The 26,951-nt window shown below is 40.1% G+C and overlaps 1 protein-coding gene across 1 annotated transcript in view; it reads right to left on the reverse strand.

Moving 5' to 3' along the window:
* The window catches only part of LOC120737661 (contactin-associated protein-like 4), a 145,181-nt gene that overhangs the window by 86,409 nt on the left and 31,821 nt on the right, over window positions 1-26,951 (reverse strand). Inside the window, exons 2-5 of the mRNA XM_040038498.1 lie at window positions 23,694-23,804; window positions 12,349-12,542; window positions 5,261-5,408; window positions 1,592-1,798 (exon numbers count right to left, since the gene is read on the reverse strand). Of these exons, the coding sequence (XP_039894432.1) occupies window positions 1,592-1,798; window positions 5,261-5,408; window positions 12,349-12,542; window positions 23,694-23,804 (660 nt within the window). The remainder of the gene's footprint in view (window positions 1-1,591; window positions 1,799-5,260; window positions 5,409-12,348; window positions 12,543-23,693; window positions 23,805-26,951) is intronic.

Below are 26,951 nucleotides of genomic sequence, written 5' to 3' on the forward strand. Positions count from 1 at the left end.
ACAATCTAAAGTTATTTTAGAGTTTGAGCTGTCCTCAAACTTATACAGATGCTTTTTACCAATACAACCCTGAAGTGACAAAAAAACCTCTGAGTGCTAAAATAACATAGAATACCAGAACCAGAAAATAAAAACAGAAATAGCATGTTTCTTCTCAGAGGAAATGTGCTTAACTGCAAAATCGGTGTGCTAAAAATGCTCTTACCAACTGCAGTAGCATGTCTGAGTGCTAAGATGCCTTTCTTTTGTCTATTTGTGTACAAACCGCTGAAAGGATTAAAAAAAACCTGACGTAGTTACTGCTTGATTATCAGTTTGATTAAAAAAATCTTACATATGGACACTCAAAAAGCCTCTTAGACTAAAATGTATACTTATGTCAAATATCAAGAACCACATCGCATTTTTACATGTTGTCATTCTTTATACTTCAAATATTTGTTCATAAATGGAAAGTCAGAGCAACAACAAGCATTACTGATAACAGATAACCTTTAAAGGTATCACACAGAAAGAAAATAAGATCAGTGGTTATGTAGCAGCTGGGAGCTCCACAAATAGCTTGACAATATGATGCAAAGAATGATGAGCCATCAGATGATTTTAGCTTCCATTGAGACCAGCTGATCTTCGGGGACTGCAGGGAAATTTGAGTTAAGAGCCAGAGCTAATGCTACGCTGCTTTTTTGTGCATAGGGTGCAGTTAAAAAAAAATCTGGCAATCTACCATTAAAAAAATACCAAACATATAGGTTCCCTCCAACCAGCTGACCTCTGCAAGCACCTTACAATTAAAAGTGGTTGTCCAGAAGCTGAGGATGTTGCATGCTCAACCACCGGGACACCAGTTGGTCACTGCAACTATTTGCAATGGGTCGCTTAATGTAACAGAAATTCAGTGCAATCACCAGATCACCACCACTCTAGTGTGACAGTGCCATTACATGTATTATGTGTGTGCTTTGATTTCACCACACAGAAAAACATTAACTTTCAATCTGACCAGACAGACTGGCAATAGTACAACAGTTTTCAGGAGAGTGCAAAGCTTTGAAGCCCAAAGGAGGCACAGAAGGACAGGAATGGGACAGTCACATCGCAAATTCACCCACAGCATTAGACAGTCAACACAGTTTACTGTAGTGTCCTGGGGTGTCTAAAGATACAGGAGTCGTTTGGTGAAACTGACACAGTCTTGACTCGTGACCTTCCAGTATATCCTCCCTGTGATGGTGTCCTCCTTACCAAAATCAAGCTGAAGAGTCACTGTTTTTACACAACGAGGAAGAAAGCATGCAGTGAAGGGGCACGTGTGCAGGGGAAGTTCCACTGTATGATCTAAAAAAGGCAGTAGCACTGGACATGTACCAGATTATGACCTCGACTGGGAGATCAGACAAATTTAAATCAGGTTATAGTTTTGGCCAATAACGTATCTTTTTTGTGTCTATTTCTTTAAATCCAATTTTTTAAAAGAGGTTTTTAATAAATCTGTCCCACGTTTTTCTCTTAAATACCATTACTTCTACTCCAGTATGTATGAGGAAAAGTCTGCTTCCATAAATGGCTACCATTATGTGTTGTGTTGTACCTTGTCTGAGCAGCAGCTGTAGCTTTCCTCTCTCTAACTCCAGGCTGAGGCTGACGCCTTGCTGCCCCTCTGCATGCAGCAGTATCCCAGAATTCCTCAGGGTTTTAAACTTCAGAGAGACAACCTCTTTGGATGTCCGCCACGGCCCGGGACTCAGCCTGTACACCAGGCTGCTGCTGCCACCGTTTAGGCTCACCACATCAGAGGCTAAAAATCAAAAACAAAATAGATTTCATGATAAAAGAAACGAGAGCAAAACTTTGAAACCAGAATCTTAAGCAAAAGCTTAACAGTTCATATCATATAACCCTGAAACAGACAACAGTCCTTGTGTTTGTGCAATTTTCCTACAGCATCAGATTGTTCAAAGCTCCGACTAATAACTGGGTGTCAGAATTGCTATTAATACCATGTAATATTCTAATTCAAGGTTCTTAAATAATGCTTATGCTACCCTGCATAAACTCACAGTTACTCACACTTGTTACTCATCTACTTGTACCTGTAATTCTGTGGTTGTAGCAGACAATTTGTTAAACAGCGAGGGAAAACCTTGCAGCAAGGACTGAATCTGTATTCTGCTTAACACTTTTCATCAAGAAGTCTCTCAGTTACTGCGTGCTGCTCGCTGGGGATTTGGGCTGAGGTCATGTGAGGAAAACGGTGTAGGTGGTAAAGAATGAACTGCAAATACTGAACTGTTTAAAGAGAGCTGCGGCTGAGTTCAGCATCAAAAGCCTTTTCAGTTGTACAACTAATTTCTCCGACTGAATGTTTCTTAATGGACTTGGCAACTCTTTGGCTTCCTAAGGCTTACAATCAGCCAACCACTTTGCTTGCAGTAATGCTCTTATTGCATTGTACAGTGTATTTCCTGCTGATTGCAGAGCAGTAGGCTTGGGCTCAGAAGCACTGAGTCATCCTCTGCGACTGAAAGCTAAAAAACATTACTTGAAGTCGACTCTGTGGACTATCAAGCCATTCTAATTAAGTCCCAGATTACATTTTGTTCTACAATATTACGTATTATGTAATTACAATCAGCCATATCCCTGTAATTATCCCCAGAACATATTGTTGATTATTTTTGACTCACTACCTGCGTACTGAAATAGCACTGGACATAGTGAGTGCAGTAATTAGCTGGACATAGTTTTACACACATATATTTGATTGATTGCAGTAAATATAATCATAGAAACACACACATATGACAATGGGAAGAAATTAATAAAAAATACATAAATAGAGGAGACAAGTCCCTGTAGCTATGCTGTTGCTTTCTAGCATCAGTTAATTAGCAGAGAGCAATTTAGATTGGTATGAATATCATACTTCAAAGACATGTGGTTATCAGCAAGAAGGCCTACAAAATGGACTAGTCTGGCCCATGGGATGGTTTCAGGAATACTGCAGAGAAGATGGGGAAGAATGTTTGTATTTCCCACTGTTTGCTTCTGTAGGAAGCATTGGGTTACAGGTTGTTAAGAATAGAGGACGTCAAGGGACTGGTTGTCCAATTCTTAATGTCATTTGAGTCAGAGATCTGAATCATAATCGATGTTTAGCCTTCCTAAAATCAAACTGGACTTGTTGTTCTATAGATCTGGAGGTATTTTTATAGTGCTCCTGCACACTTAAGATTAACTTGCGCTTTAATAACTTAAACATTTGACACCTCTGTATTGCAAGCTGCAGACAGCACAATTGTCTGTGTCTACATTTAAGACAAACTATCCCATGGGTGGTAATAATTTAACTCCAAAAGTCATCCTCGTGGTGCCAGGAAAATAATCTTTACTCCATGACTCACTGTATAAACTTTAAATCCATCCAGCAGATGCTGGTATCTTTCAGGACCAGCTTAACCACCTACTGTCATTTACAGACTTTTGACGCTAGTGCAAAAAGAAATCTTCCTTTCACAGAAAAATGCTCTTTTGCTGAAGATATAGTGAAAATACTCCTCATTTATACTCCATTATTCTGCCTTCTTACAGTGTTTTACACTATTAGCAAATAATACAGATCATCACACTTCCAGCACTTCCAGAAACCAAAAAAGCTCTGGTGTGTGGCTAATTCCACTAATTAACTTTTTAATCATGAATAGGTTTTTTTTTTTTGTTCAGGTTTGCATGGATTTTAAGAAGTTTAAACTCTCATGTAGGCCAGGGAAAATGTTCTCCATCCATTCTTATAATGTTAACTACAAAACACATTATTTTGTGTTTCCTTAAAAAAGACTAATATCCACCGAGCATTTACATTCAGTGCATTCCTCACACTGTGGCAAACCGTTTGTCACCAGCAGCTATATCGCAGCTCCCTGCGATGTATTACATTTGTTTTTCCGGGGAGGATTCTGCCGTGAATGCTGCATTAGTTTTCTGCAGGAACACCAGGAATCTTCTCTGACAACTGTGACACCAGCTGATAAATATAGCACACAAATATATCCGTAAGTAACTTTTGAATATTTCCAAACGACTATAGGCTATTCATCAAAATCCATCTTTTAATGTTTCTCCAAATCCATCCTCTTCTCACGCAGACAACAGTAAATAGAGTTAAATAAGGATATATACAATGGTTTTAGCATAAATCATCTTTATACTTGGCAGATTACATGTGATGAAGATGCAAGTACAAGATGTAAGACTATAAAGAAGATACAGAGATCACGTAAAAGTGGCGATCACCAAGAACAAACTAAAGAAAACCTGAGGACACTGTTGGTGCAGTTTCACACTGCCGGGTTATTTTTAATAGAAGAACAAAGAGTCTTATACGAAAAGAAGACTATGTGTTTTCTTCTAAGAGTGACATTCAGTATGAATTAGAAATAAATGGAAAAAGTAGAACACTTTCAAAAGACACCTTTTGAAACCTAGTCGTATTTTTGTGAAATTGCTTTTTCCTTTTTAGTATATTCAAAGCAAACGAGCTGATGTCCTTTTATTTTTATACTTCTATTTTAAAATTCCACTCAGAGTACAGCCGGCGAAATATAGGCGGAAACTTGAAATAATACACAGAGACGTCTGTGGAGGAAATCCCAGGAAACCGTGTTTGCACATGAATAGTTATTGTTTGCTAAGTATATTCTAGCATGTATATGTAAATATATGGAGTTGCTTTTGATATTCATGAGTATGTCGTGTTTTGATTAGAGCACAGAAATCAGGGCAGAGCAGCAAATGAACGCTGAGAAGACAAAAGACTACAAACACCTGCTCGTTTAAGAAAATGAGCAAAGCCTGTACGTCTGACTGTACACCTTAGCTGTAAAGGGAATAAAGACCAGGATGAAGAGGAGTTCCATTCATTGAAAATATAGTCTAATGTGTTTAAAGTCATGCTGAGTCAAGAGGATTCATATTTTATATGGAAAAAAAATCAACAACTCACATATGTTATGTAACTGAATGTGAATAAATCTGACAGCAATGCTTATGTGCAAAACCAATGTCGTATTTGTTTAGTTCATTGTACTGATGCTACGGCTGCTGGGGCCAGCATGTATAAAAGCAGCTCTTAACTCTTAACAAAAGGCTTTCAGTGAAAGAAAAGCAGCCCAATAACAAAATCATGAAATGTATACGTTTGTCAAGAAAGGACTGAATAAAATTCAGGAGTTCCAGTCGGGATAAAGAAGACAGAACTTACTGTAAGGACATCCGTAGGTTTCCAGTCGCAGTCCGATCCGTCCGCTGGGATTCCAGTCCAGAGGAATGAGGCGGAGAAAACGTGCAATCGCTGGTTGCTGCAGCTTGTATTGAACCACACTGTCTGCATTGCTGTTACCTGGAAATGACTAAAAATATACAAGCAGAGAAAAAAAAATGACATGTAAATATTTACATATATAAATATTTGCACTGGAAATTCAAGTTTTTTGGTTTCCTGTTTGTAGGTTGCCCAACCAGTCTACATGTGTTTTGTGGACTTGGAGAAGGCATTCAACCGTGTCCCTCGGGGGGTCCTGTAGGGGGTGCTCCTGGAGTATGGGGTGTCTGGCCCATTGCTATGGGCCATTCTGTCCTTATACAGCAGTTGCAAGAGCTTGGCCCGCATAGCCGGCAATAAGTCGGACTCGTTCCTGGTGGGTGATGGGCTCCGCCAGGTCTGCCCTTTGTCACCCATTCATAATTTTTATGGACAGAATTTCTAGGCGTAGCCAAATGGCAGAAGGCTTCACTTGGGTGGTCTCAGGATCTCATCGCTGCTTTTTGCAGATGATGTGGTCCTGTTGGCTTCATCAGGTGATGGCCTCCAGCTCGCCTTGGAACGGTTTGCAGCCAAGTGTGAAGCGGTGGGAATGAGAATCAGCACCTCCGAATCTGAGGCCATGGTTCTCAGCCGGAAAAGGGTGGCGTGCCCACTCCGGGTCAGGGACGAGTTCCTACCCCAAGTGGAGGAGTTTAAATATCGTGGGGTCTTGTTCATGAGTGATGGGAGAAGGGAGCGGGAGATCGACAGATGGATTGGTGCAGCGGCTGCAGTGATGCGGACGCTGTACCGGTCTGTTGTGGTGAAGAGAGAGCTGAGTGTAAAAGCGAAGCTCTCAATTTACCGGTCGATCTACGCCCCTACCCTCACCTAAGATCACGAGCTGTGGGTAGTGACCGAAAGAACGAGATCCCGAATACAAGCGGCGGAAATGGGCTTCTTCCGAAGGGTGGCTGGCCTCTCCCTTAGAGATAGGGTGAGAAGTTCGGCGATTCGGGAGGGGCTCAGAGTAGAGCCGCTGCTCCTCCACATCGAAAGGAGCCAGTTGAGGTGGTTCGGGCATCTGACAAGGATGCCTCCTGGGTGCCTCCTGGATGACGTTTGCTGGGCATGTACCACCGGGAGGAGGCCCCGGGGCAGACCCAGGACACGCTGGAGATATTATATCTCTTGGCTGGCCTGGGAACGCCTTGGTGTCTCCCCAGACAAGCTGGAGGAGGTGGCTGGGGAGAGGGAGGTCTGGGCTTCTCTGCTTGGGCTGCTGCCCCGGATAAGCGGAAGAAAATGGATGTTTGTAATGTGCTTGCAGTCCGAGCTTTCTTGACCAATCGTGTTTGAGGAAGCTTTGAGGGCATATAATTCACGCTGTATAATCCACATTCCCAATAATATAATAATATATCAACCAAGACTACTGTCGGCGTATCTTTTTGTTGTTTGCTTTCTGTTAATTTTTTTTTGCATTGTTGAAGAATGAATGGCTGGGGGAAGAGGAGGTCTTTGATTGGTTGTCTTGTGGCTCCACCTAAAGTCCTGACATATTGGAAAATCTCCCCCAGGGACTAAGCCACAAGACTAGCCTATGACTGCAATCCTCTTGATATTAAAGAGTAAGATATGATATGATAAGTAGCATTGAAAGCAAAAATATAAAAGCAGTAAAGTAACATTTTTAATTGACGATAAATCGGTAAATGTTAAGGAAGCACCGAAATAACTGAAAATCATTTAGCAGCTGTCCACTCAACAAGATCAACCGTCCCATTAGCATCATTAAAAGGGGACATTTACTGTGTACAGGGTCAAATACATCCACATGTAGTGCAATCACTGATGCAATATTCACAATATTCTTTCCTTGCTCTGATACTCCTTTAATCACAACGCTATTCCACCTTTTTGTTGAAACAAATAAGAGTTTTGTGTCTGACTGTGGACTATTTCAATCTTTAATCAATTGGCTGTAAAAGCAGGACGATCAATAGTAGTGATTCAGCTTCTGAGATGGAGGGTCAGCGCTTTTTCTGTATTTCTAAAAACACAAATTTATGATTATTTGTAGCTTTTTTATTTGATTTAATCTCAAGGTCATCCAGTCTAGGCTGTTTTATCTAGTTCTCACTTGGCTTACCACCTATGTAGACACACAGTGCTTTTAATTGGGTAAAATGAAAGGCAGAGATATGCCATCTGTGTTGTACTTAAATGTATAAAATAAAGCTGATCACACTGGCAGCTTATATAATGACCATGTTAAGGACACAGCACATTTCCATTAGGAATTGGAGACACACCATGCTGCATAGAAAAAGATGAGGCAGGAAGCAGAGGTGAGGGGGAAGTTTAACAGCAGTTTGTATCTTTTCAGATTTGGAAACTTTTCCTTTGAGGAAATTATATTCATTAACCTACTTTATGCTAAAATCCTTCCATAAAATGTGGAGTGTTAGCAGCGAATTGGTTTGTCGGTCTCTCTCAGACTCTGGGCATAATGCCTGATGGATTTCTTTCCATCTCCTCCATCTGGCTATCTACCCTAATTACATGCCTCCCTTGAAGTTGACACGCAGGTTAACTCGCTCTCCCAATACTGAATAAAACTTAGACACTTAATTAACTTATTAATTCCTCTGTAATCAAAAGAAAGTGAATTGGATCACATCATATGATGAAAAGAGACTCTATGTTTGACTGAAAGGAAAAAAAACATTCAATGTGAAATCTGAGAATTCATTTTTGAGACTTTTATGTATGATTTAGTTCACTTTGTTCTTTAGAGGATGAAAACTTTAAACTCTTGGCCTTTTGAAACATCTGAAAATCCTCACATATAACATGATACTGATGCTCTCTTAAAAGAAAACATATACTCAGCTCTTAAAGCATTTTTATGTTTAAGAAGCTTAAAACAGCTGAAATTTTAAGTGGAAAGCTATTATAAGGTAAAAAAGAAAAGAAAAGATTAAAGCAGTTAATTAATCTGCAACATCAGTAAGTTTGGAATAAATTGTATTATTTGTATCATGTGATCCAATTGCACCAGGTTTTTCTTAACAGGAATGTTCCATTAATGTTAGGAGGTTTTTGATACTACATGTTCCTTTGAACAGACTAAAAGAACAATAGATGATTGTTAAAATAACAGCATGTTGTTTGCAGACAGGATGTGAGCATCAATCTTCTGACTCAAAGACGAAAAATTTATGAACCAGACCTGCAACCTTGACTCAAGACAGAGACCTCATCAGAGAGGACGAGAAGGCATTACTACATTACTTTAAAGTGTAAGAGTAATGTTTCTGTTCGTATGGAGTTGAGTGAAAGCTGCAGTCCAAAAAAGTGAGAGGCTGAGTGTTTCATCTGCTCAAAGCATTGAGGCAAACAGCAGGAAGGATGCACCAGAGTGATGAGTATCAGTGGAAAATGACAGAGGGGGAAGAGAATCACCTGGTGAGAAGAAGGAGGGCGATAAGCAGTGAAGACAGCGAATAAGAAAACAAAATAAAGTAATAAAGGGAATTTGAGAAACAGGGAAAAGTGAAAAGAGCAGGACTTGTTTCCTCATCTTCAGCCCTCCGGGCAAGAGAAAGCAAACAGATAAAGAGGAACGAGACAATAAAGAAAAGATGGATTGCAGTATTTCCAAGCACCCACGGGCTTCTGAGGAAAAAGAGAGAGAGAGAGAAAAAAGATGTCACCCTCAGAGAGGAAGAGGAAAACAACAAATTCCCTTCCCTGGTCTTCTGCCCACTAAAGCAAAAGTCGCAAATGATCCAGGAACTCTGCCATTAACTTTCTCTTCTGGAAGAGTCTTTATGCCTGGCTGACAAAGTCACAAAGTTTCCGAAATCCTTTGAAATGTGACTGGGTTTGTAGAGAACGTGTGTAGCACCTCAGCTCAAGATGTTTTTAAACTGTTAGGAGCAGTTTCCTCTGCTTTCTCAGAAAAGATCCACAGTTCTGAGATTAGTTGGATTAAAACTCAGCTCGACTTCTAATCAAAGCTCCTCTCTGCAGCTCTGTAACAAATGCGCTTTCTTCCTGGATCAGTGTCCATGTACACAGTGGAAAACTTTGCAGGTTTGTTGTTTGATCTAGTGTCCAAGTCACAGGGAGCATGCAGGTACATGTTTTGAAGTGGCTCACTGAGCTGACAGGATTCATCACTGTGTTTGCTTTCAACACCAAAACTACTTAGTATTCTAGTGCCATTATACTAAACCATGTATCGCCACTGCAGTGGGACAAATACAACAGAGTCCAACATGACACTTGTGCAATGAGAAAACGCCAAAGGGAAGTGCTGTGTCTACGAAGAGGCGGGAGGCGATGCCTCGCTGCGTCTGTGACCCATCTTGTTGATTTTTTTTCATTAATCAGCCCTACAGAGACCAGCTGAGGCTTTATCACTTCATGCCTATGTTTCGCCATGTTTCTGCCATGTTGTTAGTTGTGATCAGTGGGGGAAAGTAATAAAATGATCCACAGGAAGGTAACAAATTGCAGAAGAATTCTACAGAAGGTGTCTGATTAAGGCTTTGGGCCTACACAGGATTTCCAGAACAGCTTCACTGATCCTTTCATGTCTATTTCACCCAGTGCAAACAGTACTGTGATGAGTACACAGTCATTCATCGCAGCACAAACGTGTTCATTTTTGGTTAATTTGCACTGATCCTTACGGAGACAAGTGGAAATAAGCCCCGTGAGCAAAATCCTCCTATGGTAGAAAGACTTACTGGACTTAAGTGGTTCTGGTTTTCCTTTACATTTGTTATCTGTCTGTTTACTCTGGTTCTGTCTTTAGGATGCACTTTAGTGAAACACCTAACTGAGTGTGTAAGAGTGAGGGCTTTTTTATCACGTGGCCTAAAAATGAAATATATATAAAAAATGAATTAATGAGGAGCACAGAATGTTTTTGTTTTTTAAAACACACGCTCTTTCCATTCAGTCTCATCTATACTCCTGGGTCACACACATCTTCCACTAATCAACAGCAAAAAGTGTCAAGTGATCAAGTGTATGATGCAACATCAGCAGACATTGTGGCTGGACTTAATTTGTTAGATCATTACATCTTTTTTTTAAGATCGAATGGCCAAGGGTTCATCGGAGTTTGTGAGTGACACATGCTCTTTTCTGTTCTCTTGGATGACTAGTTGTAGGTGAAGCTGTTTTGGACAGATAAGAGCAGAATAATGTGTTTAATCATTGCTTTTTGTCTTTAAAAACAAACAATGGCCTTAACCTTCTTGCACTTAAAATGCAATAATCACATGTTTGATTTGAGATTAAAAATCAAAGGTTCATCGTGTACAGCTGGGGTTAGCCTTTATAAGACAAATCTGTATTTTCTGATAGAAGGGGTATGTCTATAAGTCTTAAATGTCGGATCTTATTTGCATTTAGTTTGAATCATATTAAAGGGTAAAATGTAAGTAGAGTGGTATTTATTTATATATAATTTATTTTAGTCTTTCTGACTTTTCAAAGCGCTTCAACAAGCAACAAAACATAAAGTGCTTTGAACAGCAAGAGCAAGAAGAACTGTTATTTAAATCTATCCATCTATCATCTATCTATCTATTTTTGACTGCCCCATTTGACTGCCTCTCTCCTCATGATCTGCAGCTAACTGTGGTGTCAGAAGGTCTGCAGACTCAGCAGATTCCGACCTGGGCTCATACATCAGAAATGAAAGGATAAACGCATAATGGCTGAGTTTATCTGTACAGGACAGATCAAGCCACAACAAGACAACACATCACTTCACATGACTTACAATAAATGCATAATGTTTAATGATCCCTGGGGGGAAACACCACAGTGCAATACAGGGTAGGAGCTTAGACTTATTAAGTTTTTGACTCATTTAATGTGGCTGGAAAGAGTGATTGTTGGGGAAACTGAACAACTCAATGCCACACACATCCAAAAAGTTCTCTTTTGGTTAACTTATTTTATTGTGTAACACTTATTGTGTCTGTACTGTAGGTAGTGAGGCAACAGAATCAGCTAAGACAGCAAGCTCATTTATTCAGCATCTGACTTTAATGCAGATGCAGTGATTAGCTGCTTACAAAGTCCTGAAATAGGATTGTTGTTTCCAGGTTGCAGTGAAATGTGAGTTGAAATTGTGTAGTGTGTGGACTGTGTATGTAGACTGTGCTTCTTTGTCAATTTGGCACGGGGGTAAAAGACAAACTAACAAAATTTATGGATGCATGGATTATGGATTACAGCATTGAATTCAATTTGATTTTCAATAGCGCCGCAATGTCCTTCATGTTGTAAGGTAGAGACCTTACATCAATACAGAAAAAACAGAGAAAACCCCAAAAATCAGGACCCCTGTGAGCAAGCACTTTGGCAACAGTGGGAAGGAAAAACTCCCTTTTGACAGGAAGAAACCTCTGGCAGAACCAGGCTCAGGGAGTCAACAGTCATTGTGAATTTTTCCTGGAAACAGGAGAAACCTGGGGAAAAAGGATTGTTGGCAGGAGAGCAGCTACATTCACCAGTCAGCATCACAAAAATAGGAAGAGGGTATTTTAGTCTGTTGTCACTCTGGTCTATGAAACTTCTTTATTTTGTGTGTTTGTTGGTAAAAGACTGCTGTGTGTGGTGAGGTCATGGTGAAGAATAGAGACAGATGAGCTATGTTCCACATATACAAAAACAGACTGAAAAAGCCCACTTACAGGCACTAATTATGTCAGACTAAACGATTCACAATTATATCTAAATGATGTTCTCCTGCTGGTGTAGCCAACGTGTTTCTTATCATGCTGGAAGTGTAAAAACAATCCTCGGTCTTTCTCTCCGTCTGTCTCATAGCAGTAGCGCCGGTGGCGTTTTTCTATTTCCCACACAGCACTGTATGTTTTATGGAAGCTGGACAGCTGCCTTAACAACTACCTGTTCAGCTACCTTCCCTGCTCGTGGATGGAAGGGGACGGGGGGGACACTTATCTCACAGGGGGACAATAGGACTATGGAGAAGATCGCCAAACCCTACTCACCCCTATGCTGTCCTCCTGTCTGTACTGCTTCCAGTTGTGTCCCGTGTCACTGAACATCAGCAGGTAGGACGTCAGCCAATCCGAGCTGCCATAACGGCCTTGTGTGGCAACAGCTGTGATCTTGGTGCGCTCGCCTAAGTCGACCTCCAACCACTGATACTTGTCTGAGGTGAGAGGAGACCAGCCTCCAGCTCCTGCAGACAGATGTGAATATAAAAAAAAGACACCATTTATAGATAAGTGATGTATTAGATGTCCATGTAGATTGGATGAGATGAAATAAGTTCTGGTGAGGAGAAAAGAATGAATTGCATTGCTTGACCTTTCATTGTGAGCCAAAAATCCCACTTTTCAGTTATGAAACCCGAATAATGAAAATTGATTGAACCACAGTATGCATCATTAGAACCATTCAGAAGCTATACTCAAATATAAATCGCACTTTAAGAACTCTCTTTAGGAACTTAAAAAGTTGAATTTGTCACGATGCACAGGGCCTTAAAGTTTTGGAACAGTTTTGGAACAGAAGCATATTTATAGGTCACATGTAAGATTAAAAGATGCAGAATTCAATTCAATTCAATTTTATTTATATAGCGCCAAACACAACAACAGTTGCCTCAAGGGGCTTGCCTCAAGGTAAAGACCCTACGTTAAAAGCATTAAATATTTCAAAGCAATGAAAAAACCATCTCCAGATAATGTCTGTGTGTAAACTGTAGATCCGTAAAAGATCTGCTTAAGACAGCGACACTAAACCTGATCACTTCATCCTATTAAATTTAATATATTCCTTATTTGATTAAATGGAGCTCATTCTGCAAAGATATCCTGTTGCAGTGGTGAATGTTCATATTTAAATTTCCAATAATGAGGTCAGTAAATCTAACAGTCCATATGAGCCAAAAGCTTAGAGGTAAAACTGCTCAAAATGCTCCATTTCAAAACATTTTTCTCTACCTACAGCTCTGTATAAGGTCAAGGAGAAGAGGAGGTCACGCAGGCGCTTGAGCTGATAGGTAGCCCCACCTATGTGCTTATTACATAGCCAGTCCAGAAAGTTGGCTTAAGGGAGAAGAAAGAGAACTAAAATGCTTTGCTTCAGACAGGATGAACTGTGGGCTGCACCAAGGCCCAGAATAATATGAATAGAGATCATTCTGAACTATGAATCATGCACAGCTACTCCAGTAGAATCCAGTAAAAAAAAAACTGAACTGGAAATGAGTGTTATAGGTCCAGGTATAGGTTCATTGCCATCCATCCATTGCAGGCACAGCAGTCAGACAATCCATGACCTCCCTCTCCCTAGCCACCTCCTCAACTCATCTGGGAAGTCACAGAAGTATTCCCAACCAGCCAAGAGCTATAACCTCTTCATTGTGTCCTGGGTCTGCTCCAGGGCCTTGTTCTCTAAGACATGCCTGAAACTATCTCACCTAGGAGGCATCCTGAGACAGATACCTGAACCACCTCAACTGGCTCTTTTAAATGCTGAGGAGAATCAGCTGTACTCCAAGTGCTTCCCAAATGACCAAACTCCTCACCCTGTCTCTAAGAGAGAACCCAGCCCCCATCGGAGGAAGTTTATTCCCGACCCTCGCATTAGAGAAAGTACACTGATAGTGTGACATGAAACCGTCCTGAACAAGTGAAGGTTTAGTAACAGGGCACATAATCAATTTTCATAATGTGTAATTATGAGAATACACCATTGGAGCAGAATATGGAAAAGCATAACAGATCCCCTTTAAGACTGAGCCAAGGTGAGGTCCTGGTAATCAATGTAAGTCAATATAATGTCCTCCGAAGTGGTAAACCCCAGTTGTGTGTGTGTGTGTGTGTGTACACATTAGTGAAAACATGCACACTGCTCACAATGCATGCAGAAGTGTGGGAGTTATTGACAGAAGTCTGCCTGGACAGATAAACTGCAGTTGATTAAATGGGCTGCTGCACAATAAAGAAGTGTTAGAAGCAGAAAAAGAGAGGCAATTTCGTGTGTGTGTGTGTGTGTGTGTGTGTGTGTGTGTGTGTGTGTGTGTGTGTGTGTGTGCGTGTGCGTGCGTGCGTGTGTGGAAAACAGCCACACAGAGCTCAAACACCAGATGGACGAATTCTGAAGAAGGAGGCTGCTGACCAGAGTCCCACTGAGCTCACAAGCTAACACGCCCATGCTGCGTGTCAGAAAGCCGTAGAGAACATAAACACGCTCGCAGCCATCTCTCATTTTCTTTCATCAGCTTGGAGCCAATTATTCTCTCAAAATGCTGCTGTGCAGGCAGGCTAAAAGGCAAAAGCTTGCACAAAGCTAAATAGCTGCAGGACCTCCTCTTGCAGCCCTATGACAAAATCTAGACCATCAAGATCAGATTACAGAACACCGGTGTCATTCCAGATGGCCACTTGTAAGATTTGGTGATTATGTTTCCTTAAAAACCTGCTGTGTCACCGAACACCGTATCCTAGCCAATTATGGCTTAGAGCAACCTGCATCATGAATAAAGGAATTAAAGCAGTAAGAACCAGTGACAGAAGCTTTGGCATAACAAAACACATCCCAAATTCCAGCTAAAGGCTCATCGAGTATCCTAGACAAATACTTGCATCTTGCCATGGCCTAAAACAACAAAAGAACAACGGATCACACTGACTGTCTCATTTCCAGGTGATATCAGGTGGTTTGAAGTCATATGTTATCAGTTTGGCCCATTAGATTTAGCTTGCTGCTTCCACTTGTCAGCTCTGCAGACAGTTTGTGCCATCATCTGAGAATGAATGCAGACCATAGGCAGCACTGTTACTCACTGGTTCCTTCAAAACGAGGTTCTTGAGCATAATTTGTGCAGGGCCTTGCTTTGTGGAGTTTGCATTTTCTCCTGTGCTTTTATAGTCTTTCCCTGAGACATTCATTTTCACAAAAGAGATTATAAGCCTTCGAAAAACATGACGGATTTGAATGTTTCTGTCCAATTTTTGGGAGCCGGAGCTGGGTCAAAGTGGAAGCAGGTTTAGCGGGGTATTTCAGACGTCAGTTTGCCTAGCAATGCTTACAAGTTCCTCCCAGTGGACTCAAAGATGCTCCCGGGCCAGACAAGTTATATAAACTCTCCAGCAAGTTCTGCGGTTTTCAATATTTTGAAAACTGTCCCTACTGACAACCTGAACTGTACAGGTTGTCAGTAGGGACAGTTTTCGAGGTAAAGAAGTTCAAATGGGAAACAGCAGTTGGAACAACTATTTATTTTGTTTATCATTTTAAAATAATGCAGAACAAAGTGGCGGCAGACTGATGGGAAAAAAACTAAACGGTGAAAGGAAATCCGTGCCGGTCTGGTGGCAGGTCCGGTCTGATCTTTAAAGGCCAGAGCTAAGAACTTGACTAACAGACGTGTCCAGTGACAGCAGAACAGAAAAGAGCAGACACTCTGACCTTTGCTCATAAAGATAAGACTGTGGAGAAAAGGAGAAAGAGATTAAAGCAAAATGACTGAGAGGCTAAGAGGCGTTACAAAGATTTACTGTGTCCACCCTGTCACAGTAACTGCAGCTAATACAATGGAGGTGAAGTGATGGTGGATGGTCTGAACACTTTGTGTCACGGCTGTCGCTTTAAATCATAGAGATCGTTTTGGATTCTTTCTCCCCCACTGTCTGTCAGCATACCTGATCTGACCACCTACAAAAAGAGCTAAAGGTTAATGGAGGTCAGGAGTGTGATATCACAGCCTTTACGGCCAAACAGAGGATGAAATTATGAATGTAGCCCGACGAATCGGGGCAGAGTCACGCTGCGCTGCATACATTGTTATTTTGCCAAGATCTGTTTTGGATGTTTATCCAAAAGTCAAATAAACAGTGATTAACGTTACACCTGTTTCAACTTTTCAGATAGTTTTACTGACAGTTGTCTTTTCAAGGAATACTCTTACCACACTAGCAAGTCCACCCTTGGGAACTTCCCAAAACAGTTTAACCTTTGGGCTGCTGAGCAGCTCAAGGACTCTTCAGTGATGGAAATTTGGGAGAGCCAAGTGCATTTCTTCATTCCCACCCAGATTTATCATGATGGCCTTTAGGGGTCAAATTTTAGATCACCATTACCATTTTCCCACAGACTCTTATAGACGCAGAACCTTTGGAACCAGTGGATCTGCTGGCCATTCCAGAAGAAATGATTTAAGGCACTTTGAATTTTAGAAACGAAACCTACACCTGAATTGCCAATCTTCGGTACTGAATGATAACATTTAGGCCATTTCAGTCTGGTGTCTCAACTCCACACAGAAAGCCTGAAGGCGGTGGATTTGACCCCAGAACCCGCTTGCTGTGAGGTGACAGTAGTAACCACTGCACCACTGTGAGTGTCATGCTCTAAGAACCTCCTGCAGTCCAAGACAAGCCACTTGGTGACAGCTGTAGAAGTGAATGGGAGTGCAACTGCTTGTCCGTCTCTCTGTGTTACGTCCCACGCCCCCACAATCCTGAATTAGATAAGCAGTTAAGAAAATGGGTGGGTAGATGGATGGATTCTGGAGCGCATGACATACAATTCAGCACTGAATGGAGAGAAAATGAGGTGTTTTTCATAATTAGCTGCCCGAGGGCAAATGAAGTCTTTGTCTAATATTAATTATGAAACAATATTGGAAGCTGCCAAGTACAACGTTGGTGAATGAGTATAAACAAATTACTATTTCACCTTCAATTGTGAGCTAATACATGATCATGCAGCTACAGGCAGGCAGACTGAGTGGAACAGAAGAGAGGCAATGACCAGAGGAAGAAATAAAAGGAACTGAAAGACAGACAATTAAAAAAAGTGAGACAGGAAATGGTAGAGAGAGACAGGCAGCTTAAAGGGATAGGAAAGCAGCTGGAAAGACATGTAACAGATTGATACAAGCACCCGACCCAGAATGAGCACTGGTCATTTGCATGAGAATACCAAGTCTGGAGGGTAATTTCAGCAGCCTGATAACATGTCAGTCGGACAGAAAGTCCACCAGGAGGCCAATGAGCTCGATGCGGCACTGACAGCAGCAGCAGGCTGAGGAATACTGCAGGTCCTCTGCAGGAGAAGCAGGAAAGATTCATCCATATGAGATGCTACAAAAAGAGCCCATGAAGAAAGTAATACATCTTATTTTAGAGTGTAAAAATCTCAATTTGCAGAATTTGCTGAAATAGTTTCAAACTAATCAAAGTGTTCGTGGGGTTTCCGACACTTGCAGTTGACTTGATAAATGTCAGGTGTCCAAACTAATTAACTAATTAATGAATCTGTTCTGACCTTTGTGATAATATTGCTGTTTTTGCAATTTATGGAAACAAGAAGATTACTTTCAAAAGATCCAGCATCATGTAAATTTGGGGGATTTATGAATTATTCAGACTAGAAACATGAGCTTGGACTGCTGCAAATATAATTACATGCAGGGAAAAAAAACAGATACTTAAGTAATACTATTTTAGAAATAACAACTTTTTGGAAACCGCAGAGCGTAACTGAATATGAAAATCAATACCTGATTAGTTGGCTGCTCTTACATAGTTCCAATTTACAGATTCCAATTAAAGTTTAATTCTGCCTTCAAATCCAACCCTTTGGGAAAATGATTACTGTGGCACAATAATTCTTTTCAAGTCAATTTCAGCATAATTGCAGTGGCGTCACTGATAACTGTCAGCGGCGCCTACAGAAGAAAGAAAATGTTTAAACATGAAGACTGCTATTAACATTTGGCAAGAAGACCGAGATGGCTAAATGACTTCTTACCAGTGAAAATAAAATGTAATGCAGATGAAGCAGAAGATGGACAGGGGCAATTCAGCGAAAGGATGAGGTGGGATGGGCAAGATATATGGAAAGGGAAAGAAAAATGGTACGAAAGAGAGAGTGAGCGGCAGAGAAAGGAAAGATAAATGAAGGATAACAGTAACCAGTGGGGAAACTGAAATAGTTGAGTCATTCATCCTCCAGGTTTCTGTTAATAGGCCATTCATCTCCAATCAATAGACTATAAAAGGGTTTTTATCCACTTCTGGTGTCCCCTTCAGACCTCCAATGTGATCAGCTACATCAGGTTAAAGTCCCAAGTACATTGTCAGGCCCTCAAGTGAATGTGTGAATGCAAAGGGAAGGTGCTTTGTTTCATAAAATGTCTGGCTTAAAAGGATATTTCTGTTTCCTTTATAAATGACTTTGGGATTTTGTTTTTTTTGTCTTTCATTTGCAAATCCCAGTGTTGCTGCCTTGTTGTTGTATGGCTGCTGTGGCTGAAGAGGCGGAGAGGGTCATCCACTTATTGCTTTGAACCCTCCAGTCCTGGGTAAGACATCTGTTATCTGCTTGTGCTGGGAGAAGAGCTCTATGTACAAATTTTCTTGCGGTATAAAGTACTTTGAGTGGTTCCTCTGGATCTCTATTACCATCCTCATTATCATCAGATTCTTCCTTAGGTCTTCCATATATGTGAAGAATAGTATAAAGCCATATACAAACAGTCCATTCATTCCTTGCGTGCATCAGTAAAATATCAAGCTGTAGTTTACATAAATGTGCAATATTTCCAGACTGAGGTGAGTGGTGAACCTCGAAGTTCTCAGCTGGTTTGGTTTTACTTTCTCTCACCCTTTACATATAATGACTTCCACTTTCTTCCTTCTGGAGAAATACAGATCAGCACAGTTTAAAAAGATGAACAAATCATAACGTTGCCATGCTACATTCTCTGTAATTTATTTAATTCTTCAGTATTTTGTATTATGATTCTTTATTGTCTCCATTTTTACTGGAAATACTGGCGAGGATGGATGACTCACTCAATCTGTTGATGGGTAGAAATAAAGTAACTTGGACTTCAACCTTAATTCCAAAAACATGTTTCTGGTCACAGTGACCTTAATTATTGACCATCAAAGTCCAATCAGTATCATTTTTCAGTGAGTATTTAGTGAAAGTTTGAAAAACAAATCTGTAAAGCCCGACACACTGTTATTGTGATCACTTTGTTTATTGCAATTTCCCACATGCAGTTGCCTTCGGTTCGACACCCAATTCGCCAACTTTGCAGCTGGTCTCCAGCACATACGCCTTCCTCTCCGGTCGCCAGCTTCACTGTAAAACGAAGACTCTTCGTTAGGAAGATCATCACCACCTGACCGGACCTGACCGGACCTGCCTCCCTGCCACCGCCCCCTTGAGCTCACTGCACCACCCCTCCCCTGCAACTGAGCCAGGGACCACACCTCTGCCACAAAATCAAAGTTTAGATTCACAAGAAAATTGGGCCACCTGAAACGTGATTTTTGTAGCCAACTTTATGGTGTCTGAGCACTTAGAGATTTAGATCCACAATTTCTTTATGTTATTTGGTCTACAATTTTTGTCTGCAATCCTTCAGCAGTTATTTAATCATTTATAATAAAATCTTTGGCAACTACTTGATCGACACTGAGGTTTATACACAGACATAGAGGATTCATTGCTTTATAATTTAGTACAAATTAGTCTCATAAAAAAATACAGAATTGCACTCAAAAAATGATAACAGCAACTTCAACTTCATTGTAGTTACTTGAACATGCACACTTGCAATCCTCCGCCAAGCTTCAACATATTAACATTTTGTATTTGAACATGTTAATATGCCAGTTTTTAGCTCAAAGCACCACTGTCCCTGGCAGGGAAAATAACTGATCTTTGAAGATCACAGTTTCTGTCAAACAAAAGGCTGTAATTCAAAACTGGTTCAGTGGTTAAAGGAAGCCAAAATAAATTGTTTTTGTTTGCTATCAGCGAACACAGACCTCCCATGATTAAAGAATCACTACAATCTTCTGTTCTGAGGCTGCTCTGCTCGTATTCACATTTTTTTGGTGTATAAATGCACTTGGTATATCATGAAAAATAGAATTGTAATCTATAGTTATTCCATTTAAAGTGAATAATCTCATCACATATAACACATGTTCATGACCTTCACTGCTCATCAATAACAATAAAGTTTGAATGAGTGAAACATTATAGATTTCTTGTTATGGTGTGCCGTGTAGGTCATATTTAAAGCCTGATAATCGGTGTTCACTTAGTGGATAAATGAAGTGAGAGTGAAGCGGCTCCTTAGAGAACAACCAGAGGAAGCAGAGTTTGCAGCAGAGATGGAAATGAGTCGGAGACATTCATTTATTCATCGATTTCCTCGGCAAACAGCTGGGAATGCTCCCTGGGATCCCGAACCAAGAACTTCCTTATCTACTGGCAACATACTAGAGCAAGATTAGGAAAAATAAATGCATGAAGGTTACCGCTGTCTTGAAATTATTTGTTAGGACATTAAACCAGATGTTGCTGTGGGATCTCAGCTGGTACTCTATTATAGCCCAGGAGTTCTTTCATGTTTAAATGATCTGTTTCTACAGATTTTCCTTCACACATTAACGGCAACCCCTGTGGATACACTGTACTACTTAAAGAATGTAGAGTTTATTCTGGGTCTTTTGACTGTACCTGGACTATTTTAGTGCAGGGGTATAGCATCAACATCATGTTTTTATATTCATGTAAATTTAATGAACTGGCAGCCTGAGGAAGTTATTTTGTCCTATAATGCTCTCCTCTGTGGCAAATTTAAAATGTATGGGTCGGCTGGGGGCAATTCTAACAATTGTCATATTTTTGTAAGACGACAAATTTCAATCTAATTTCAGTAAACAAGCTTGAGTCCGAAACCTGACTCTGCACATGCTCAGTGAGATCCTGTCCGAACCTTGATAAAGGTAAGGGCACGAGTTTGAAGAAAAATACTGATTTTGAGGATTAAAACTATACACATTTTTCTTCAGACTTAATCTTTAACCTATATATTCAAAATGACAACAAACAACTCGTGCCACAAATTTTCAACATGACCCCAAAATCAGGTGCATCTGGTTCACAGGTGCACATCGGTTATTGTAACGTGAAGTAGAAAAGAAAAGTGACCAGTTTTCTTGTCATCGGTTAGCAGTACTACACAAACTAATGAGAACTAAAGTTCACAGAGAATAGCAAACATGACCTTGACCTTGGGCAGACTTTTGATGAAGATCCATCAGGTGACCGTCTGAAACTTTCACCAAAATCCGATCATTCGAGGAGGAGTGAAACTGTGGGTAGATGCACGATAGACACTTCACCACAGCATAAGATCATCGGTGGCCGATTGAGCTAAAAATATTACAGTTGCCTTGGTCTTCCAACCTTGATTTTTTCCCACAGTACAGAAATGAATATTTATGCCTGTGTACCACTGAGATTTTTTAATATATACAGTATATACTGCATAAATATACAGCACAAAGTGTCTGTGATATTGATGGCAGCAGTGAGAGGATTTATGTGAGAAATTACTCAATATATAAAATCCTGGAGGCACATTCTATCTCTTCTCTGTTTTCTCTTTTTACTACTGTTTAACATAACTACAAAACATGGAAACAAGACATTTCACTTGGATTTCGAGGAAATAAAAACCCAATCGTATACCGTGCAACATATAAGACAGCTGAAACAATTCCAGTTGCAAACTCAGCTCATGTTAATGATAACTGTGTAAACGCCATCAAATGAGACAGATGCAATGGATAGTGCATTTACACTCTGAAAAAAACAAAAAACAAACTTGTGTTGTTTTAGTTAATGGTAGCTATTAAGCTGCGCTTCTCTGCATGAATCCTGAATCCTTGTAAATAATGACAACGCTGGCCGATACTTGCTTGTGGGTTGCTTGTGCACGCTGGTATTATGTAGGTGCTAGCAAGTGTAAGTGCCAGCAAGTAGATGAAGATACCAGGAAGTCAGACACAGGAATGGATAGAGAACTTGGTCGATTATCAGAGTAAAGTGCTCAGCGCACACTAAATGCTTCACTTCCCGTGTAATTTGAACCCATGTGAAGGCTGTAACGAACCTGCACTGGAGACACACCCGGTGTCTTACTGGGTAAGGCATGATTTACAGCACTGTGTTGAATCTGTAAAGTATAGGGCGATGTAGATGTTTGCATTAATAATACTTGTGTAGTGTTGGGTCTGTGTTGCTCTGCAATCACAAGGCAAACTGAGCTGTTCATACTGGATTTGGAACTAATAAATCTTAAACACAAACAGCACACAATATATAAAAAAACCACCTACTGAAGCACAGGAAAGATGGAAGCCTTCAGGAAGTCTGAATCTATTTACATACTGTCACAGCTTTGAAAAGGAGAAAAACTGCTTATGTCTACTCTGGAAGAATACTGGCTACTGCATTAGCATAATGAGCAAGCAAGAGACAATTACAGCCTATTACATGTTGTTTCACTGAGGTATCATCCTTGTGCTAATCAATATGCTATGTTTACAAGACATATTACTCCCAAACGAACCTGCATTGTCACTGAAGTCTGGTTATTGTAGTGTGTAGTTATATTTCTGAATAGGTGCAGGTCTGTATATGCTGTAGTCTGGATCAGAGACTTAATGTAGTATTATAAATCAAGTCAACAGTCTACAGGCTCTTATGTAATATAGCTTTTATTTCTAACTGCTTCACATCCTAACATGCAGTGCCTTTAATCAATCAGCAGTAAGTATAATCTTCTTTATGGGTAATATAAAATGGTCTCAGGTTACTTTTAATATTAGTTTTAAGAGTTTTAAATGTTCACAAGTCTTTGAAATCTTGTCTCTGTCATCTTTGCGTCTCCTAGTTAATGAAAGACCAAGATGTGTCAGTTCCATTACAGCAGGGTGGCTTTTGAACATCAAATGCCAGCAAAGGGCAACAATGAAAAATTAGCTCTTACAGTCTTTAATACACGGCCTGAAGTGTCACTGCAACGCCTGCTCATTTCTTTACTACCAAGCAGAGTAGAAAGTCAAATTCAGATTTAATGAGTCACGCTCTATTATAATTGATGCTAAAACAATTTAGCATTTAATATAGAGCGTGCAGCGTGTTGACAGAGTACTCCTACAGATTGCTCAGATACAAATTACAGAAGTAGATTTTTTTTCCCCTAAGATCAGACTGGCACCTTCTTGTTTACTGTAAGCCTCACATACTAACACGCTGTGTTGTTCAAGCTTGCATTTTTTTCCCAGTTAAAAACATTCAGGTCCAAATTAAAAGAACGTATCACCATTCCAACTAATAGTTAATCCATAATCCTATTTTTTCCCCAAACCATGCCAAAGGCACAAACACTATTTGCATCAATTTTTTGCATATTTGTCACACTTACATGTTTCAGATCATCAAATATATTTTAATACTAGTTAGGTACTTTTGTTTGGAAGCAGCAGAATCTGTTCCTCACCTTCTCTTTTGTTGAGTTTGGCGAAACCCGGGGCGTGGCTGCTGGACAGCTGGGAAGAGCTTCGGAAGGAAGATGGCGGCAGATTGGAGACCAGTGCGCTGTCACACACCTCTGTCGAGAAATATCAAAACATAAAGTATAATGAATGTCCTTCAGATTTTGACATTTACATGTAAATGTCAGCATGTGCACTGCTGTGCTTTTTGAGGGTCTATAATTACATTTGTTTCAACATCTCCACACAGATATAGCCTCCTCAAAATATTCCTAGAGTGAACAAAACAAAATTAAAAGTCTGAGAGAAGTAAGCATAGTTGAACACAGCTATGACACATCCTGAGTAAGAGCACTCTTAGCTCAAGAAATCTGTTACTGGGCTTCAGTGCCAGTTTTAGCCCCTAATAAGCAGAGAGGAGCAGTGGATGTGTTATCTTTGAATTGCAGGGTTAATGTCAGCTACAGTTCCTCGCTGCACAGTTAAGTAGTTCACAACAGTAGGTTGACGCGGGAATGTCTTTTTTTAAGCTTTAAAATCAAGAAAAAAAAGAAGAAGGAAGCATTCAAACTTTTTATCTGAGTGAAAAAAAGCTGAGTGGTTCAAAGAGTAGAGATCAACAGCAAAAAGCACAATGAGAATATCACAATACCCGACACAGCTGGAAATGGATTAGTCTCCATCTCTTAGCCTGAGTGAAAACCTGATGAAATGTTATAAACAGCAGGGTGGGAGTGCTCTGATGCTGAGAGGTAAAAGCATTGTCTCTGCATATGATCAGCTTTTTTAAGATAAAAGAAGTTTATTCGGACAGCTTTTGATTGTTTCATTCTAAAGTCTTAAAGAGGCGCTAATGACAACTAAAGTGTTGAGCCTGTGAATATAACAACATGAGTGTCAGAGAGGAGTCTAATCATTCAGGAGCTGGTTTAATGTTCCCCAGGTAGAAACGGGTCTTTCAGCAGTAATGGCTCCATATTAGATGAATGAACAGCGTAATAATGTCCAGTTGGATGAGTAAATGGTGTAATTCTGGCTCAATGGATAAATGAACGTTGCAATCATGTCGTGTTGCGGAGATGAATGGCGTCCTGAGTGAGTCATTATAGGCTGGATGCTGATGGGGATGATTCAGTGTTGTCAGAGGAAACCTTTACATGTTTCTCATATTTAGTTTATGGATGATTCCCTGAAATCAAAACATAATATATTGAACATTATGCGGTAATTAACATTAATTACTCTTATTTTAATTGGAGCCTCTCTCACAGTCTCCAAAAAAAACAAACAAAAAAAGAAAGAAAGCACTTTTTTGTTCAAATTAAAGCAGATTTCTCTTTCATTTATTATAGCTACAGGACATAGAGAAATCATTTGTAAAGGCAGAATACAAATGAATGTTTGTTTTACTGTATCTGATTGTCTTTGGTCTGCACAGCATAATCACATCCCACATATATACACACGGATTCATGATCACCAGCCCCATAAATATTCATAGTTTTCCTCTCAAGCTGCAAACTGTAAGCTAAAGCCAAACTATCACCGCCTCCATCCAAAGCCTCTCCGTTAATGGATGTTGTTCTCCACCACTGAGACAAGAGCCAATTACTATGATTCACGCGGCAGTCCGATCTGGGCCCAGAACTCTGACAGCGAGGCTTTAGTTTCGATTACTCTGTCAACATCAGTGCACTTCATCTCAACAACACAAGGTCTTCATCCGCCTCCCGATAATTTCAAAGAGGAATACCATTCCATTTACAGCAGCTCTTTTCAAATGAAATTTGTAGCTCGAGCCAACAACAATATTGGCCTATTTACCTGTAGTTAAAGAAAATTTTGTATCAGTTTAGAAAAGAGCAGGATTTTAAATTTTAAAGCACTGACGATGCTTCACAAACTGAACCCTGAAATCCTGGAATATTTATTTAGTAACTGAGGATGCCAAGTATTTGGATACACAATTAAATACACTGTAGAGCCCAAATGTGGCATTCACTCTCAAGATAATGGTCTAAATGTCATTTTTTCTCATTTGAATGCTTCAAAATACTGGATTTTTATATTATTAAATCTATATCTTTGGCAGGTGTTTTAACCAAACTGCAACACACGATAGAGGATTCAAACACAAATGCAATGAGCAACAGCTGTACTTCCAAACACACCACAAGTCAGTTGAGGATTTACCGTTAAAGAGTTAAAGAGAATACAGAAACAGTCAACAGTCTTCTCCAATATGGTCTCACATAGGAACCCTGAGGGGTAGCTGTGACTCAGGTGGTAGAGGGGGTTGCCCACTAATAAGAAGGTCAATGCTCCAATCTCAAGCTACAGTACTTCATGTCAAAGTGATCCTGGACAAGATACTAAGTGCCAAAAGCAACAGTTGATATATCCATCACAGTTTGTGACAGTGTAAAGTGTATAGTGTAAAATGCTTAGAGTGGTGAGTATACTACAACATATATACCCAGAATATTTGATCAAAAGGCTTCTTCACCATTACTTATGCATTAGCTGTCTCCTGCAGCACATCCAGTACCTGCATGTAGCATTTTCTGCCTGCCAATTTTATGTGCTGATACTATTTTAATCCTCCTTAGGATAGGAAGGAGTATTTGCCTGTAACATCAAAAGCACTGCAATGTACAGTGAAAAGCAATACAGTGGGCAGCTACTGCTCAAAATTCAATCGAAATCTATCATAACAATTTTTGTTTGATTTAATAAAAATATAAAGACTATCATCAGCCTTAATTCCAAGCTGCTTTCAGCTAGAAAGATCTGTACACTTTGTTATGCTATCCACCTAGCAACAGTTTGTAGATAAAGTTAAAGAGCAGCTCAACATAATGAGTCATTTCACAGATTAAAAGTCTGATATTTCCTAAAGGAACTGATACAAAATGAAACGAAAAAAAAAAAAGGATGGCGTGCAAAGACATACAAATAAATACTAATTCTTGTGTAGTGCTGTGATAGACACGTTTCACAATACAGCTGGGGAGCTAAGAATTAAAGCTTATAATTATACAGTCAGTTTATTAGGTACACCTTGCTAGTGCTGGGTTGGACCCCTTTTGGCTTCAGAGCTCGTTTAAGTCCTTGTGGCAGAGATTCAACAAGGTCCTGCAAACATTACTCACAGACTTTGGTCCAGACTGACACTGCTGCGAATTTGTCATTTGTACAACCATAATGTGAATCTCCTGTTTCACCGCATCCCGACGTGCTCTACTGGATTGAGATCTAGTGAC

This window comes from Simochromis diagramma, unplaced genomic scaffold (assembly GCF_900408965.1).
Source record: "Simochromis diagramma unplaced genomic scaffold, fSimDia1.1 OVJJ01000247.1, whole genome shotgun sequence".
NCBI lineage: Eukaryota > Metazoa > Chordata > Actinopteri > Cichliformes > Cichlidae > Simochromis > Simochromis diagramma.